The 13,762-nt window shown below is 45.1% G+C and overlaps 1 protein-coding gene across 1 annotated transcript in view; it reads right to left on the reverse strand.

The window, feature by feature from the left end:
- LOC309622343 (kalirin-like) overlaps positions 1 to 13,748 on the reverse strand; it is a 38,673-nt gene extending 24,925 nt beyond the window's left edge. The window contains exon 1 of the mRNA XM_082409443.1: positions 1,128 to 13,748. Coding sequence (XP_082265569.1) covers positions 1,128 to 1,292 — 165 coding nt within the window. The 5' untranslated portion in view covers positions 1,293 to 13,748. The remainder of the gene's footprint in view (positions 1 to 1,127) is intronic.
- Positions 13,749 to 13,762: the final 14 nt, after the last annotated feature.

Raw genomic sequence — 13,762 nt, forward strand, 5'->3', positions numbered from 1 at the left:
GAAATCACTCAGATATATTGGGTGGAAAATATACCTCTAAAATGCAAATAATTCTTCACCCAACAGTCTGGAGTGGTTCTGTCTGTGATTCTTCTTGCCTGGGTGCACAGCTCCATTTAAATTAATTGCCTAAATACCTTTTTATCTCATTGCCTAGAACAGCCCATCTGAGGACAATAAAGAGCTGCCTAAATAAACGCACTGAAAAAATAGCCTTGAATCCATTGTTTAGGGGTGTGTGTGTGTGTGTGTGTGTGTGTGTGTGTGTGAGAGAGAGAGAGAGGGAAAGAGAGAGAGTGAGTGTGTATATAACATAGAAATAATCTCAAGAACATAGAAAATAATAAAATCTAGTAAAATAATTGAAAATGATGAGTTTTGAGTATTTATTACCTTTGCTTTTAATTTGATATATTTAATTTAAATTTATACAGTTTAAAGTAATGGCTATGTTTAACAACCAGCTCATAAAATTCCTGAAAATTTAACCATTGGCTCTCCCTAAGCTGCTTAGAGTCAGCTCCTACACGGCACTGGATCTTAGGCAGGTTACTTAATCTCTCTGAGCTTCCCTGCTCCTCTCTGTAAAATGGGTTAGTAATGTCACTGGCCAATGCCAGTAAGTAAATGGCAACAAGTAATTATTATTTCTGTCCACTGTATTATTATTACATTATTATTATCCACAGCAAATGCTTCATGTAAAATTAGTTTCCCCCTGTTCTCAGCACTCAATGATCAGTTTAGTTTCACCCCTTTGGTCTATGCTTATGGAATGCAAACTAAGCAGTCAACACACACACATACACACACACACACACACACACACACACACACACGTCCAACAATAAACTACTAAGCAGAATAGTTAGCTCTGGGTTTCTTCCTGTTTGAATGTTAAGCCAAGCCTCCAAGAGTTACCAATGTCTCTCTGGGTACACAGGGGCCATGACAGAGGTAGAACATGGGTTATTGTCAAAACTACTCAGCACGGTCTTTGGTGTTTCAAAAAGAGAGGAGGGGCTCTCTACACCTCAGTGTATGTCCTCCCAGCCTGCCCTGCCCTGCCCCGCCCCTGCCCCTCCGCTTCCCACCACCAGCGGCCATAGCAGCTCCCTTGGTCTTACCTGCTCAGCCTTCTGATGGAACACAGCAGACATGGCGAGGATGGTGCTGCGCTCATCCAGAGCGGCCGCAAAGCTCTTCCACTCCTGGTCTAGCTGCGTGGAGATCTGCTTGATTTGCTGCGAGGCGTAGTGGCCAGCCTCTGAGAGGCGGGAAGCCACGGACATGATGCGGTTGATGTTGACATAGGCGTTCTGGGAAGCAAGGGAGAGCGGGTGCTTAATGGGGCAGGCTGAAAAGGCACCCACAGAGCACCCTGGGGTGGCGGAATACGTGGGGAAGGAGGCTACCCAAAACAAAAAGTTTGAGAGAGGCTAGTATCGGCCACATTAACATATCCATTTTGAGCCCAAAGGAGGTCTTTGTTTATATTATGAAATTTCAGCAGATGGCAGGTACAGTAACTGAGCCCTTTCATTTTGAGGACCAACATAGTTTCTGTGCCAACTATTAATGCCCACGAATGCAGTCACTTTACATGGACTACCTTAATAATCCTCACAATCGTCTTATGAGGTCATGCCATGGGGACAGCATGGTACTTCCAAGAGTTTCTCTCCGGAAGCAACGGCTCAGACCAGGGCAAAAGCCAGAGGAGGCAAAGGCACCTCTCTCAACTCAGGAGAGAGCTGTACCCAGGGCATTACTGCCAACTACAACAGGGCAGCAGTGCTCATCAAAGAGGGCAAAGGACACACGTCACAGGATGACCACACATCTTCCTACCACCAAGTGAAGACTTTGCTGCCCCCTGTTCCTACCCCCACCAAGAGAGCAGGTGAATAAATAAATAAAGAGAGCATATGAAGCCACAATATCCATGCTAAAAATAAGATCTGTGGAGCCCTTTCTTATCCCTACGTGACTTAGGAACATCTCCCCACTTGACCCCAAAAAGGCACCTGTGGGGCTCTCCTGGCCCTGCTGACTCCTCTCACCCTGTGTTTTGTTTACATTCATTCTCATCTTTGATTGCCAATTAAAAATTCATGACCATGTGTGTCATTCCTTACTAGGTCAGCAGAAAACTCTACAGGAAGAAAGAAGACAAAAAAAAAAAAAATGCACAAACAAAGACAGTAGTGAGCATGATTATTTTTAACTGCTACCTCCTATTAATTGTCTGAGGTGTCAAAACAATCAAGTAATATTGTGGCACCTACAGGGAGTTTTTCTGACTCACACAATGTCTGTCTGAAGGAGGACTAGGGTGGCAGGTTGCTTGCACACCTTTGTTCTTTGTTATGAATCTTCTTATATGATAATAAATATTCTTCAGCAACGGCATTTTCTCTTGGCTCTATTAGCTCAGCGGAAGTTCATTAATAATGGGTAAGTTTAATGAAGGTTCTTTATTTTCCTTTCCCTCTTCCCTCATGGTCCACATTCATGTTCGCTGTCCTGACCTCAAGCACACCATCCCAAACCTGAGCCAGGCTGATAAGTTCTCTCTTCATTTAAAAGGTCTCTGTGGAAGTTTAAGAGGTTAAGTGAAGCACTTGAACACAAATCCATCCTGATGTCTAATGATCCCCATGCGTAACCTCTTTCTTTAGTCTGGCCTGAGACCTTTCTGACTAGTATGTTTCCTTAATAGAATTAGAATATTACTAACTCTTATTATTTGAAATAACTATCCTTCAAAAACTTAGGAATCATTATCAGTCCTGTTTTCTGAGTTAGGACACGGATTCTTCTTAAAATTAAACTCTATTTATAGAATTGATAGAAAAACCAACTCTGAATTAGAAATAGAAGGAAAGAAACGGGGGGGAAAAAAGACATATACTAATTTTAATAGTTCTGTCTTTTAAGGGACTGACATTAGGATTTCCACCAAATTTCCTGCTTGGGTTCCACCCAAAGCAGACCTTGAAACAAGGATTTGGGGCAGACTGTTTATTTGGGTGTGATTCCAGAAAGCACAGTGAGGGAGTAGGCAAGTCAAAGAGGGAAGGGAGGCAAATAAAGAAAGGATATGTCCATTAGTGGGTTATTGTTGTGAGCATTTGGGGGTCATCTCTCCTGAAACCTTTGAGAGACTGTGTAGAACACACTTCTGAGCGTCCCACTGGGAGATGAGGGATCTGGGGTATTTACGCACAAGTCCCATCACTCATGGTTGAAGGTCTCTCCTGGAGTTACTCCCTGGCATATCCAGGCTGACCTACACACAGGCCAAGCATACTCCCCAGGTCAGAGAGTGACCGACCACGGGCAAAGAAACACAGGAAGCTGTCGCTGTGCATGGGAACCGTCTGCAGATGACCCTCGGGGAGGACTGAGGGGATATGAGTGGGACATTGGCAGCACCTAATAAAGCTGCCCTTCCAAACTGGATATGAATCCTGGAAACCCTCCCCACGCCACACACATTTCTCCAACTCTATCTAGTGTGGTTGTATTTTCCTGTCCTGGGAAAGACCTTCGTATCCTTTGGCCAGAAGGGAAGCAAGAACAGCAATAAGAGCAGGGCATGGCCTGTCCCCCGGGTCTCGCGTGTGCAGCTTATGGATGCCTGGACCTCTGTCATCACTGCCTGTTTCTATTCTCTCCCCACAGGGAAGTTGGGGAGGTGTGTTTCTGCTCACTTTTAGGAAGAACTTTCTAGCTATTAGAGATGTCGAACTGTGGCTGCCTCTGGAGGCTGTTAACACCTTGTCACTCCTTCAAATATTTATGGAGAGTGGGCCAGGCTCTGTGTTGGGGGCTGTGGGAGATCAAAGACAGAGAGGAAAGAGACAGGATTCCTGCCCTCAGGGGCTCACAGCTGAGACTTAAAAAAAGTCCTCAAATAACTGTAATTTAAGCAAAATGAAGTAAGTGTTAGGACAGAGGTAGAGGCAACTCGCAGTGGGGATGCAGGGGGAAGGGATATGAACAACTGGCAAGGATGTTGAGAAGGGGCTTCCTGCGCAGAAGGGGGTGGTGAGGTTGGCAGTCCTCCAAGGCCCCCTTCAACCCTTAAGCCTGTGATCATAAATGAAAGCTAAAAACAAACAAACAAAAAAAGACCACAGCTTACATTTCACATTCTAGAGACTAGTACAGTAAATGCCTTTTTGTTTCCTTATCAGTGAGCAGAGAGATGTCTTACTAAAGCTAACAAATGATTACACTTCACACAAGAAGTAGAGGCAGTATTCCTCACAAAAGAGGGATAAGTATAATGTTGACTCATGAGTTTGCTCATTGTTCTTCTCTACAGCCCCTTTGAAGAACAGCAAAACACTGCAGGCAAGTCACATGGCCCAAGTTCATCATCACCTTCTTTATCTCCCTCCAGCTTAGAACCTGAGACAAATAGGCAGAGAGATTCTAAACTGGAGTCACAAACCAAATGACAAGAGAAGAATGGCGGAGAAGGTCTCACATGACTTAAAAGGACAGAGCAAGGTTAAGAGTCCAAATAAACAGGGTGCTTAGTCGTTAGGCACAAAGGACATGTCATGGCCTTGGGTCAATCCCTTTGTGTAGTTTTTCTGTGTCACTGTTTATGCCTCTGTTAAAGAGCACCTGGGACTCCTGTTTGTCCTGGGGACATTGCCAGTGGGAATGGATATTTTGACTCTTCATGGCCTTTCCATTTTCTACCAGCTGCCTCCTCTACGCCCTCCCACCTGCCGGGCTCTGCTGTCCTTCCCTGCCAGCCTTCAATGCCCTTCCAGCTGCAGAGCTGTCCATCAGTCAAGGGCATCAACGTTGCTGGGTCAGGAGTCAGATGTGAGTTCTGGTCCAGCCCTGGCACTCGCTTAAGATGTCACTTGCCTCCTCTGTGCCTCAGCTTCCTCACCTGTTAAGATGAACTAAAGATCTCAGACATTCCATTTCTGAGTAAGCAGTGTCCAGTGTTGGCGCCATATAACCAGGCCTCCAGGTGTACCCTGTTCATGGAGGGCACCCAGATTGAACGTAGAGAGAACTTAGGCGGTCACAGTCTTCTTCTGTCTCATCTCCAGTGCCTGGGGGAATACTGACTAAATCTAGACCTCTTTCTATGGAGGAGGTGGGGCATATACTGAAGCAACAAGGGAAACAAAGCTGTCAAGTGTCCACGTGCAGTGGGATGGTTTTAAACAGAAGAGGAACGTGATCTGGTTTATGCTTTCAAGAAACTGCTCTGTTCACTAAAGGGCTGGCAAGGGGACACCTACGTGGGGTGAGACCAAGAACAGCAGTGCGGCCCACCCCAGAGGGACATGTAGCCCGGCCTCGGCTGTCCACGTGCCTCAGCCCCTCAGCCCAGATCTGCTTTCTGCCCTGTCGTGCCAGGGCCACAGCTCGAGCTGGGTGACCAAGGGCCAGCTGCTCCCCTCCCCCTCTTCTCTGCAGCCCCTTCCCCTGAGCCGAGCTGCCTAGACTAACCAGCTTCTCTGGCCAGAAATTAACAACATGACTAATAATTCTAGCTTAGTGAGTATCTTCTTAAACTCTTACCTCAAAACTGCTCTATGAATTTAACCCCCCCCCACCATATCAGTGCTGCTATTATTATTATCATTATTCAAAGTATTGCACTGTCCAAGGTTTAAACACGATCTACCCTGCAGAATGCAATGCTCCTACAGCCTGGTCTGCTGCATCCTCCACCCCACCCTATCTCCCCTCAAAGGCTCTCCTCCGATCATTTTGGTCACAAATAGGAAAAATGACTAAATTCCAACAGAATCTTCCTAACTCAAAACCCTCTATATTTACACCCTGCCCCCACTTTTGTTGCCTACAAAATTCTCTGTTTTCTCATTTCACTCCTGCAGCCATTAAGTGGAGATCACAGGATGGATGGCTAGACCCTTCTCCTGAGGTCTTATCTCCTGCTGTGATTAACTGAAATCGATGGAACAAAGTCATTCTGCTGAAAGAACTACTTGGCAGAATCTTTTTTTTTTTTTTTTTTAAACCTAGCTGAAGCTTGATTAAAGTTTTCAGCCCTGCCAAAGGCCCTCACTTTGAACCTGGCTCCTGGCTGCCCTGACTGGCTACAAAAATATGCAAAGTTGCTTGCAAGATAATGATAACTCTCCACTTAAAAACCCAGCTAAATTTTCTCTTTAAATGTAGTCTCTTATGTGGTATACTCTGAAAGAGATACTGGCTCTTCCAGAAATAATCATTTGATGCAAGCTATCACTTTGGTAACCCTAGGGTCTGTGTCAGGGGCCGATTGTAAGAGCAGATCATTTCTGAGTACATGTATTATGTGAATCCCATTCACTTCACTCCTAAAATAAGGAGTGAATTTTATACTCCTGTGGTTGTAGGTCCCCACCCTGAATCATAAACTCCCTCCTGTGGGTTACATGAGATAACATAAAGCATCCAGTCAGTTGCCTGGCATATAACTGATAACTCAAAGAATGTCATATCTTTTCCCACATCCAATTCCAGCACATTGGTGTTAACTCTCCAAGTTAATTGCAAACCAAATCAAAGTATTAGTAAAAAGTAAAACAAAAGAAAAATCTATCAACTATTCCAACTAGAGACAAATATTCCAATAAGAGTCCAGAGTCCCACTGTATTTCTCAGAAAGCTTGCCACAAAGTCCCCTACTCTTCCTGGAACACTCCCTTGCACAGGAGCCTGCCACATGGGCCCAGGCCCACAGCAGGCAAAGCTGTCTTAGCTGCCTGTCAGGCCACTGCCCTGCAAACTATAGCCCCTATGTTGGCAGATGCCCTACCCCTAGGGTTCAAGAGTCTAGGGCCGTGAACTGTCCACAGGTCTGTCTTTGACCCAGAAAGATTGGAGAGTTCAGAATCAGCCAGTGACTAGCTCTGTGATCCATGCCCTTTCAACCTTAAGTCAGAAAAATAGAGGCCTTTGTCTCTTGGGATAGCCTTCTTAAGGTATCTCCACTACCTTGACATGTGTGAGCCACACCCAGAGCACCCAGAAGTGGGAGTGTCCCATGTTCACACAAGGGGACAGATCCATCTCCTCACCACTGGCCATACTGCACAAGGTGGCCGAAGCCTCCACCCCAGGCCAGGCGTGGCCGCCCGTCCCTTTGTTGTGCAGGGGGCACGTTTCTCCTCCTCACCTCCAGCACAGCAGAGGGGAGTCACTGAAGAGCTGTCTCATCTCTGCAAGGAATGAGTCCTGGGCACAGGGTTCTCAATTCCATTCTGCTCAACGGGGCTGCAGCTCTTAAATTATCCTCATGAAAACGGAAGTTGTGATCTGTCAGATCATCACAGAAGGTGAGGTCAACTACCACCGAGGGGCCACTTTCCTGAAAGGGGCTCAGTCCTCTAGACAAGCCCTGGAGACCTTGTCTCTCCAAATCCAAAACTCCAGGCAGGGAGGCCAGGCAAATAACCGGCCAAGGGCCAGGGTACTCAGCAAAATCATTTGGATCAAATGCAAACTGAATGTTAAATCAAAATGTGAACTATAAAATACATAAACAGTATAGCCTCAGCTGAGAAAAATATTATGCAAACCAGGGAAGCACACCCAAAGGTTACTGAACGCTATTTTGTACTAAATATGCATAGTGGCAGCGGGGTTGAGGGGAGACTTTTCTTTAGGGTCTTTTTCTCATCTTAATTCTCTTGTGTATAGGGAAGCTTTTTTAAAAATTAATTTTGAGATTTCATATACATATATATATATATACACATACACACACACACACACAGTAATTGGGGGAAAATGTTCTTAAAACTATACAGAGGAAATATACATTATTTAATCCCCCAGCCCTTTCCCTCCCCAGTCAAAACACCAGATGTCTATGAGGGATGGAGCTAAGGGAGAATTTATGTTCAACCTTCTACTTTTATCAAACTCATTCTCTTTACTGACACACAAAGGTTGTTTCTAGTTTTTGCTTTTGGGGTTTTTTTCCCCTCTACAAATAATGCTAGGGGTTGCAGTGTATTTTTACTTTTATTGGGTTGGCCAAAAAGTTCGTTCGGTTAACAAATACATTGCTCAATAAAGTTCTTGGTGAAAATGAAAAACGTCTTTATTTTTACTTAAAACCGAAAGAACTTTTTGGCCAACCCAATAATAGATTTGGTATTTAAAATATTTTTTAGTTTTAAAAATTATTTTAATGTATCTTTAATTTTTTTAATTTATTATTTTTTAATTTATTTGTTTATTTTTGGCTGCATTGGGTCTTTGCTGCTGCACACGGGCTTTCTCTAGTCGTGGCAAGCGGGGGCTACTCTTCGTTGCGGTGCACGGGCTTCTCATTGTGGTGGCTTCTCTTGTTGCAGAGCAGGGGCTCTAGGCATGCGGGCTTCAGTAGTTGTGGCTTGCAGGCTTCAGTAGTTGTGGCTCGCGGGCTCTAGAGCACAGGCTCAGCAGTTGTGGTGTACGGGTTTAGTTGCTCCGCAGCATGTGGGATCCTTCTGGACCAGGGCTCAAACCCGTGTCCCCTGCATTGGCAGGCAGATTCGCAACCACTGCGCCACCAGGGAAGCCCCCTGTATCTTTAATTTTAATAGATTTGGTCAGGTTGCAATCCATGAAAGCTGTAACTACTCAAATGTCCCTGTATCTTTTTACTTTGGTAAAGCATTTTTTTTACAAGTAAAGTACAATTTATGTACAAGTGAAATAGGCAAGTTTTAGTGAGCAAATTATGCTTTAAGAAGGAAGAGAATACAAACACACTTCATTTAAAGTTTTTAGAAGCCAAGTTCATATAATAATCTCATTTTACAGTTAGAAAAAAAATAATAAAACCCAGACATTTCTTGCTTGAATCCACCTAATAGGTGATTAAAAGATCTGTTTGATCAACTGTGTGGTGTATTCAAAGTCACAAAAAGAGAGGCAAATTGGGACTAGACTCAGGTCTCCTGATTCCTAGTCTGCATGACCCTTCTGCTTATACTACCTTTTTCTCATTCCCTGCGGATAATATTAATTTAAGTTTTTGTTTTGTAACACTCAAAGAGAGCCATGAGGAGAATTATTTGGAGATTTTCCCATACAGCTTTCAGAGGCTTCATGAGTAACATTCAGAATCAGTAAGAAATAGATTGCGCCAAAGCAATGGAAAAAGCTGAACCTCACCTCCTTTTTCTAGATTAATAGTATCATATGATCGCTTACATCTTTGCTAGTACGAAACCCACTTTGGGTCCTGAAGCTGTTAAAGTATCAGCTTATGATTAATTAGTTGAACATTACCATGTAAACCTGCTGATCCCACCTCGAAACATATGGACACCGGGATAGAAACATCTGGAATGAGAACTGTCCACACTTGAAACTCTACTACAATAGCTATGAGATGCGGTGAGCTCTAAATGAAACCTCTAACTTCTCAAACCACAGGGTGCCCTCTAGGGAAACAAACAGGGCAGCTGATGGATGACTATCTGGTCAGGGCTGGCCAAACAGTAGGTCAAACCATGTGGAAGCCATCTGTCACTGTCGGGCAGAGAGAGGAAAGAAGCTGGAACAGCCCTGGTGCTCAGCAAAGATAACACTGGCTTGTGAAACCCTCTGTCTCTCTCGCCTGGCTTGCTGTAGCAGTGTTTCCTCCAGCAATTGCCTTACAAACCATTAAGCAGCCATGAAAACAAACGCCTGGCCATATGTCCGAGGGCCAAGGAAACCCAGGAGCAGATTTAAGTAAAAGAGAAAACCTTCTGTCTCTCCTCTCTCAGCTCTGAGTGAAACTTCCTTAAAAGGGTGAGTGTCTTTGTATGAGGCATTATTGCACGATTGAAATGGTAGGGAGGGATGGGTACAGCTGGAATTAGATTCAGGGAGGCCTGCAGGGAAAGAGGCTGGAAACAATGTAGCTCTTCTGAGTTAGGATGTAGTAATTTCAGGCTGCCTTTAAGGTTGGAATGAGAGGCTATAAAACTTCACAGAAACACATTCACCAGTATTTTATTTCCCAGGCCTTTCTTCTGCATTTCTCTTAGCTATTCAGAGCTTGGTCCTGGCATCAGCACAACCTGGGAAGTGGTTAGAAATGCAGAATCTCAGGCCCTTTCCCGATCTTCTGGATCAGAATCTGCATTTTAACGAGATTTGTCCCAAGTGATATGTATGCACATTAAAGTTTGAGACGCTCTACAGATGGGAACTATGAGGAGCTGCCCCGAACAAGGAGAACTATTTCTTCTACCACTCCTGACCCTGACAATGATAAGAGCTGAAAATTTGCCAAGCATAACACCATGCCAAATGTTGTGCTTAAAATGCATGATCACATTTCATCCTTACAACATCCCTGGCAAAGGTACCAACACTATCCTCCATTTATGGACGAGGTAGTGAGGCTCTGAGAAACTGAAATAACTTGCCTGTGATCTCACAACTAGGAAGGAAATACAGAGCAACGGTTAGCACCAAGTGCCCATGTTCTTTCCCACTGTGCTGTTTTACTTTGCCATAAATGTGAAAGCAGTTGAGCCAACCAAAGATGTCCCTCAAGGGAGATGATGAAGAGAAATTGCTCCCAAAGAGTCAAAAACTCATATCCCAGAAAAACAGGGCTCCTGGAGAGGGAATTCAATAAAAATTTCTACTTCTCTGAAGCCTCCCCACTGGGGTCCTTGACTTGCCCTCGGAATTCCCAGAATAGCTCAGCTCCAGAATGGGCAGGAGCCTGGCAGGTGGACTTTTCTTGTCCTCTCCCTCCTTGGAAGAATAATCTCTACCTGTAAATCCAAGGCCAGTCACCTTGAGGAACAGGTTCCTGTCTCCACAGAACCACAGTAAAGCTCAGGATTAAGGCAATTCTTTGCCCTTTTACTCAATATCGTGATTTATTGTCAGAGTCTTAAATCTGCTATCCTATTTGTTTATTCAACCATTCATCCAGTAATTCAAGGCACTGTGCAAGCAGGGAACAAGCAGACAAAACTCCTATGCTCATGGAGCTTACATTTTAGAAGAGTCAGACAATAAGGTAATATCTACTATATATTTCTTATTTCAGTGTTATACAAAATATAGCTGGGAAAAGGATAGAGCATGGTGGGGCTGGGAAGTGCTACTTAAGATAGAGAAGTCAGGGCAGGCTGACCCCTGAAACTGAGGGTGACACTGGAGCTTAGCCCTGAATGAAGTGAGAGAATGAACAGTCAGGAAGAGGCTCCAGGTAAGGAAACAGCAGGGGCAAAGACCACGAGGCAGGAATGACCTTGGAGCGTTCAAGAAACAGCAAGAAGCCCAGGGTGACTGGAGCAGATGAGTAGGTGGTAGAGGATGAGATTGGAGGGGTAATGGGGGTCCAGACCACATAGAGCCTCATAAGCCATGGTAAGGGACTTCAGCTTTTATCCTGAGAAGGATTAAAGCATTTTGAGCACAGGAGTGGCATACTTTTGGCAGGATCACTAGGCCTGTTATGTTAAGAATGGACTGTAAGGAAACAAAGATGGAAGCAGGGAGACCAGATAGGAGCTACTACAATAGTCCAGGCAGGTAATGGCTGTGGAAGTGGTAACAAGTGGCCAGATTCTGAATATACTTTGAGGGCAGAACCAAGTGGACTTGCTGATGGAAATCCTGTAATTCTTCCTCATTTCTGGGCCTCTGGTTGGGTCGCGAACTCTGACCTCTGTTTTGTTTTCTTTTTTTGGCACTGCTCCCTTCTCATCTGCCTATCTAGTCCTGACCTCTCAGTTCCTGAATCTTCTGATTCGTAAACGTCTTGCCTGTCCCTGATCAGTCTCTGTCCCTTGTCTGGTACTCCTGGTCGGCTATCAGCCATGCTCCAGAAAGGCATATGCAATGTTGCTGCTGCTTATTATTATCAATACTTCATATTTGTGTCGTGCTTTACAGTTTAAGCCCTTTCGTGTACATTATCTCATCTGACGTGCTAGGTTTCACAGACCATTTCATGCCTTTCATTCGGCTCCAGGAGACCTCAGAGAAGAGGCATGAGTCAGCTTTGGCTGAATTTCAGACAAATTAACTCCTTGGCAGCTACAGACCTGGCAGAGAGCAGGCACTGGCTGCATATGTCAAAGTGTGTGGGTAAATTGAGCTACAAGGCTCAGGGGGGCACAGCAAATATCCTGAGGGCAAGGAACATGTTGACAGAGGGCCCCCGAGAGTAGTGGATTAAAGCTAGAAAAAAGGTACCAAGGGTGTTGGGCAGAGAACCAGGAGTGAGGTGGAAGAGGAGGGAAACATGTGCCCTGGAGGGGGTGAATGATCAGGAGAGAAGGCTGAACCAGGCCAGTGCCAGCCACGAGTCAGAAATCTGTGTGGTCAGCCAAGCCCTGCAGGTCAGCTCAGAGAAGCCTTTCAGAAGGGACCTAGGCCACGTGACTGGGCAGCAAGGTGAGGGGAGCCAGCACTGTGCAGCAGGGTGATACTGAGTGGTACAGAGTGATGCTTTGCCTCTGCCAAGGAGCTTCCCTCTGTTTCTGGTTTGAATAGGGGCCAATCCCTAAAACATGGCTGATTAGAGTCTGGTGGGTAAAGGAAAATGGGGCACCTGGAGAGGCTGGAGTAGGGAGCAAGGAACAGAGAGTAAAGACAGATACTCTTTCTCCCTGGATACTCCTGACCTTGAAGGGAAGTCCTCCAACTCCACAGGTTAATTATCCAATAGCTTTAGAGTTTGACCCTAGGGCTAATGTCAGTTGGCTTATTTTCTCCACCTGATTCAGTGATTCTCAGTCTGGTTCTCCACCTTGTACAGGTTTCCTGGGAGACATCCCAGCACAGTTAAATCAGAGTCCAGGGCAGTGGGGCCCAGATGTGGTGTTTTTTCAAAGCTCCCGAGGTGACTCCAGTGGGCCATCAGGATGAAGGGCTGCTGCCTTAGACATGTGCACCAGCTTCACTGGGCTTAGTTCAAAGCATACTCCTTTCTCCTGAGGACAATTCTAATGCTGACAATGGTGCCAAGAGCGAGGATCATAAATGGATCCTGAGCAGATCAGAAAATAAATCTAATTCTCCCACTGAGTTAGAAGAAAATGGAAATTCCACCCACAAGGCTGTTTGTGGAGACACAAACACTGCATCCTGTTCAACTCGATTAGTAAGAATAGGTCTGGTTGGTGATACATGAAGCATTTTACAAGCGCAGGTTTCCTTAGAAGGCCTGCCTTTGGGAATCTCAGTGCTAACAGAAAACACTGGATCACGTTCATTCTTGTCAGGGAAGGACCCATTTTAATGGCTTTACTTCCATCTTTAGCATTAGAACCTCAGAAACAAAGATGCTTGAGGTCAGGTGGAACTTAAAAGACCATCCAGTGGTTCCTGGACTTTACTGTGCATCACCTGGGGACCCCTGTAAGCATCCTGGTTCCCAGGCCCCACCCCTGATGGAAACTATTGCTCTCATTCACCTTCTTTTCATGGCTGTTCAGCTTCTGCTCAAGTCATGTCCTGTAGGGTTCCCTCAAAAGTAAAGGCCATGCCTTGCCAGTTCTGCATCCTCGCTGCCAAGCTCTGCTCCAGGTTGGTAACTGCTGTAGCATGCTTAATATCCTATTCATTCAATGAGCATTTATTAGACACCTACTAGGTGCCAGGCATTGTTACAGGCCCTGGAGATATGGGTGTGAATGAAACAAAGCTCTGTCCGTAAGAGCTTATATCCTAGTGGGCAAAATTCTCCTCACATTAGGCATATGAATTTAAGGATGGCTAAACTGCAAGCTCCTTGAAGGCAGCTTTGTGTCTTGTG

The sequence above is a fragment of the Balaenoptera borealis genome, assembly GCF_965194805.1.
Source record: "Balaenoptera borealis genome assembly, contig: HAP1_SCAFFOLD_2206, whole genome shotgun sequence".
NCBI lineage: Eukaryota > Metazoa > Chordata > Mammalia > Artiodactyla > Balaenopteridae > Balaenoptera > Balaenoptera borealis.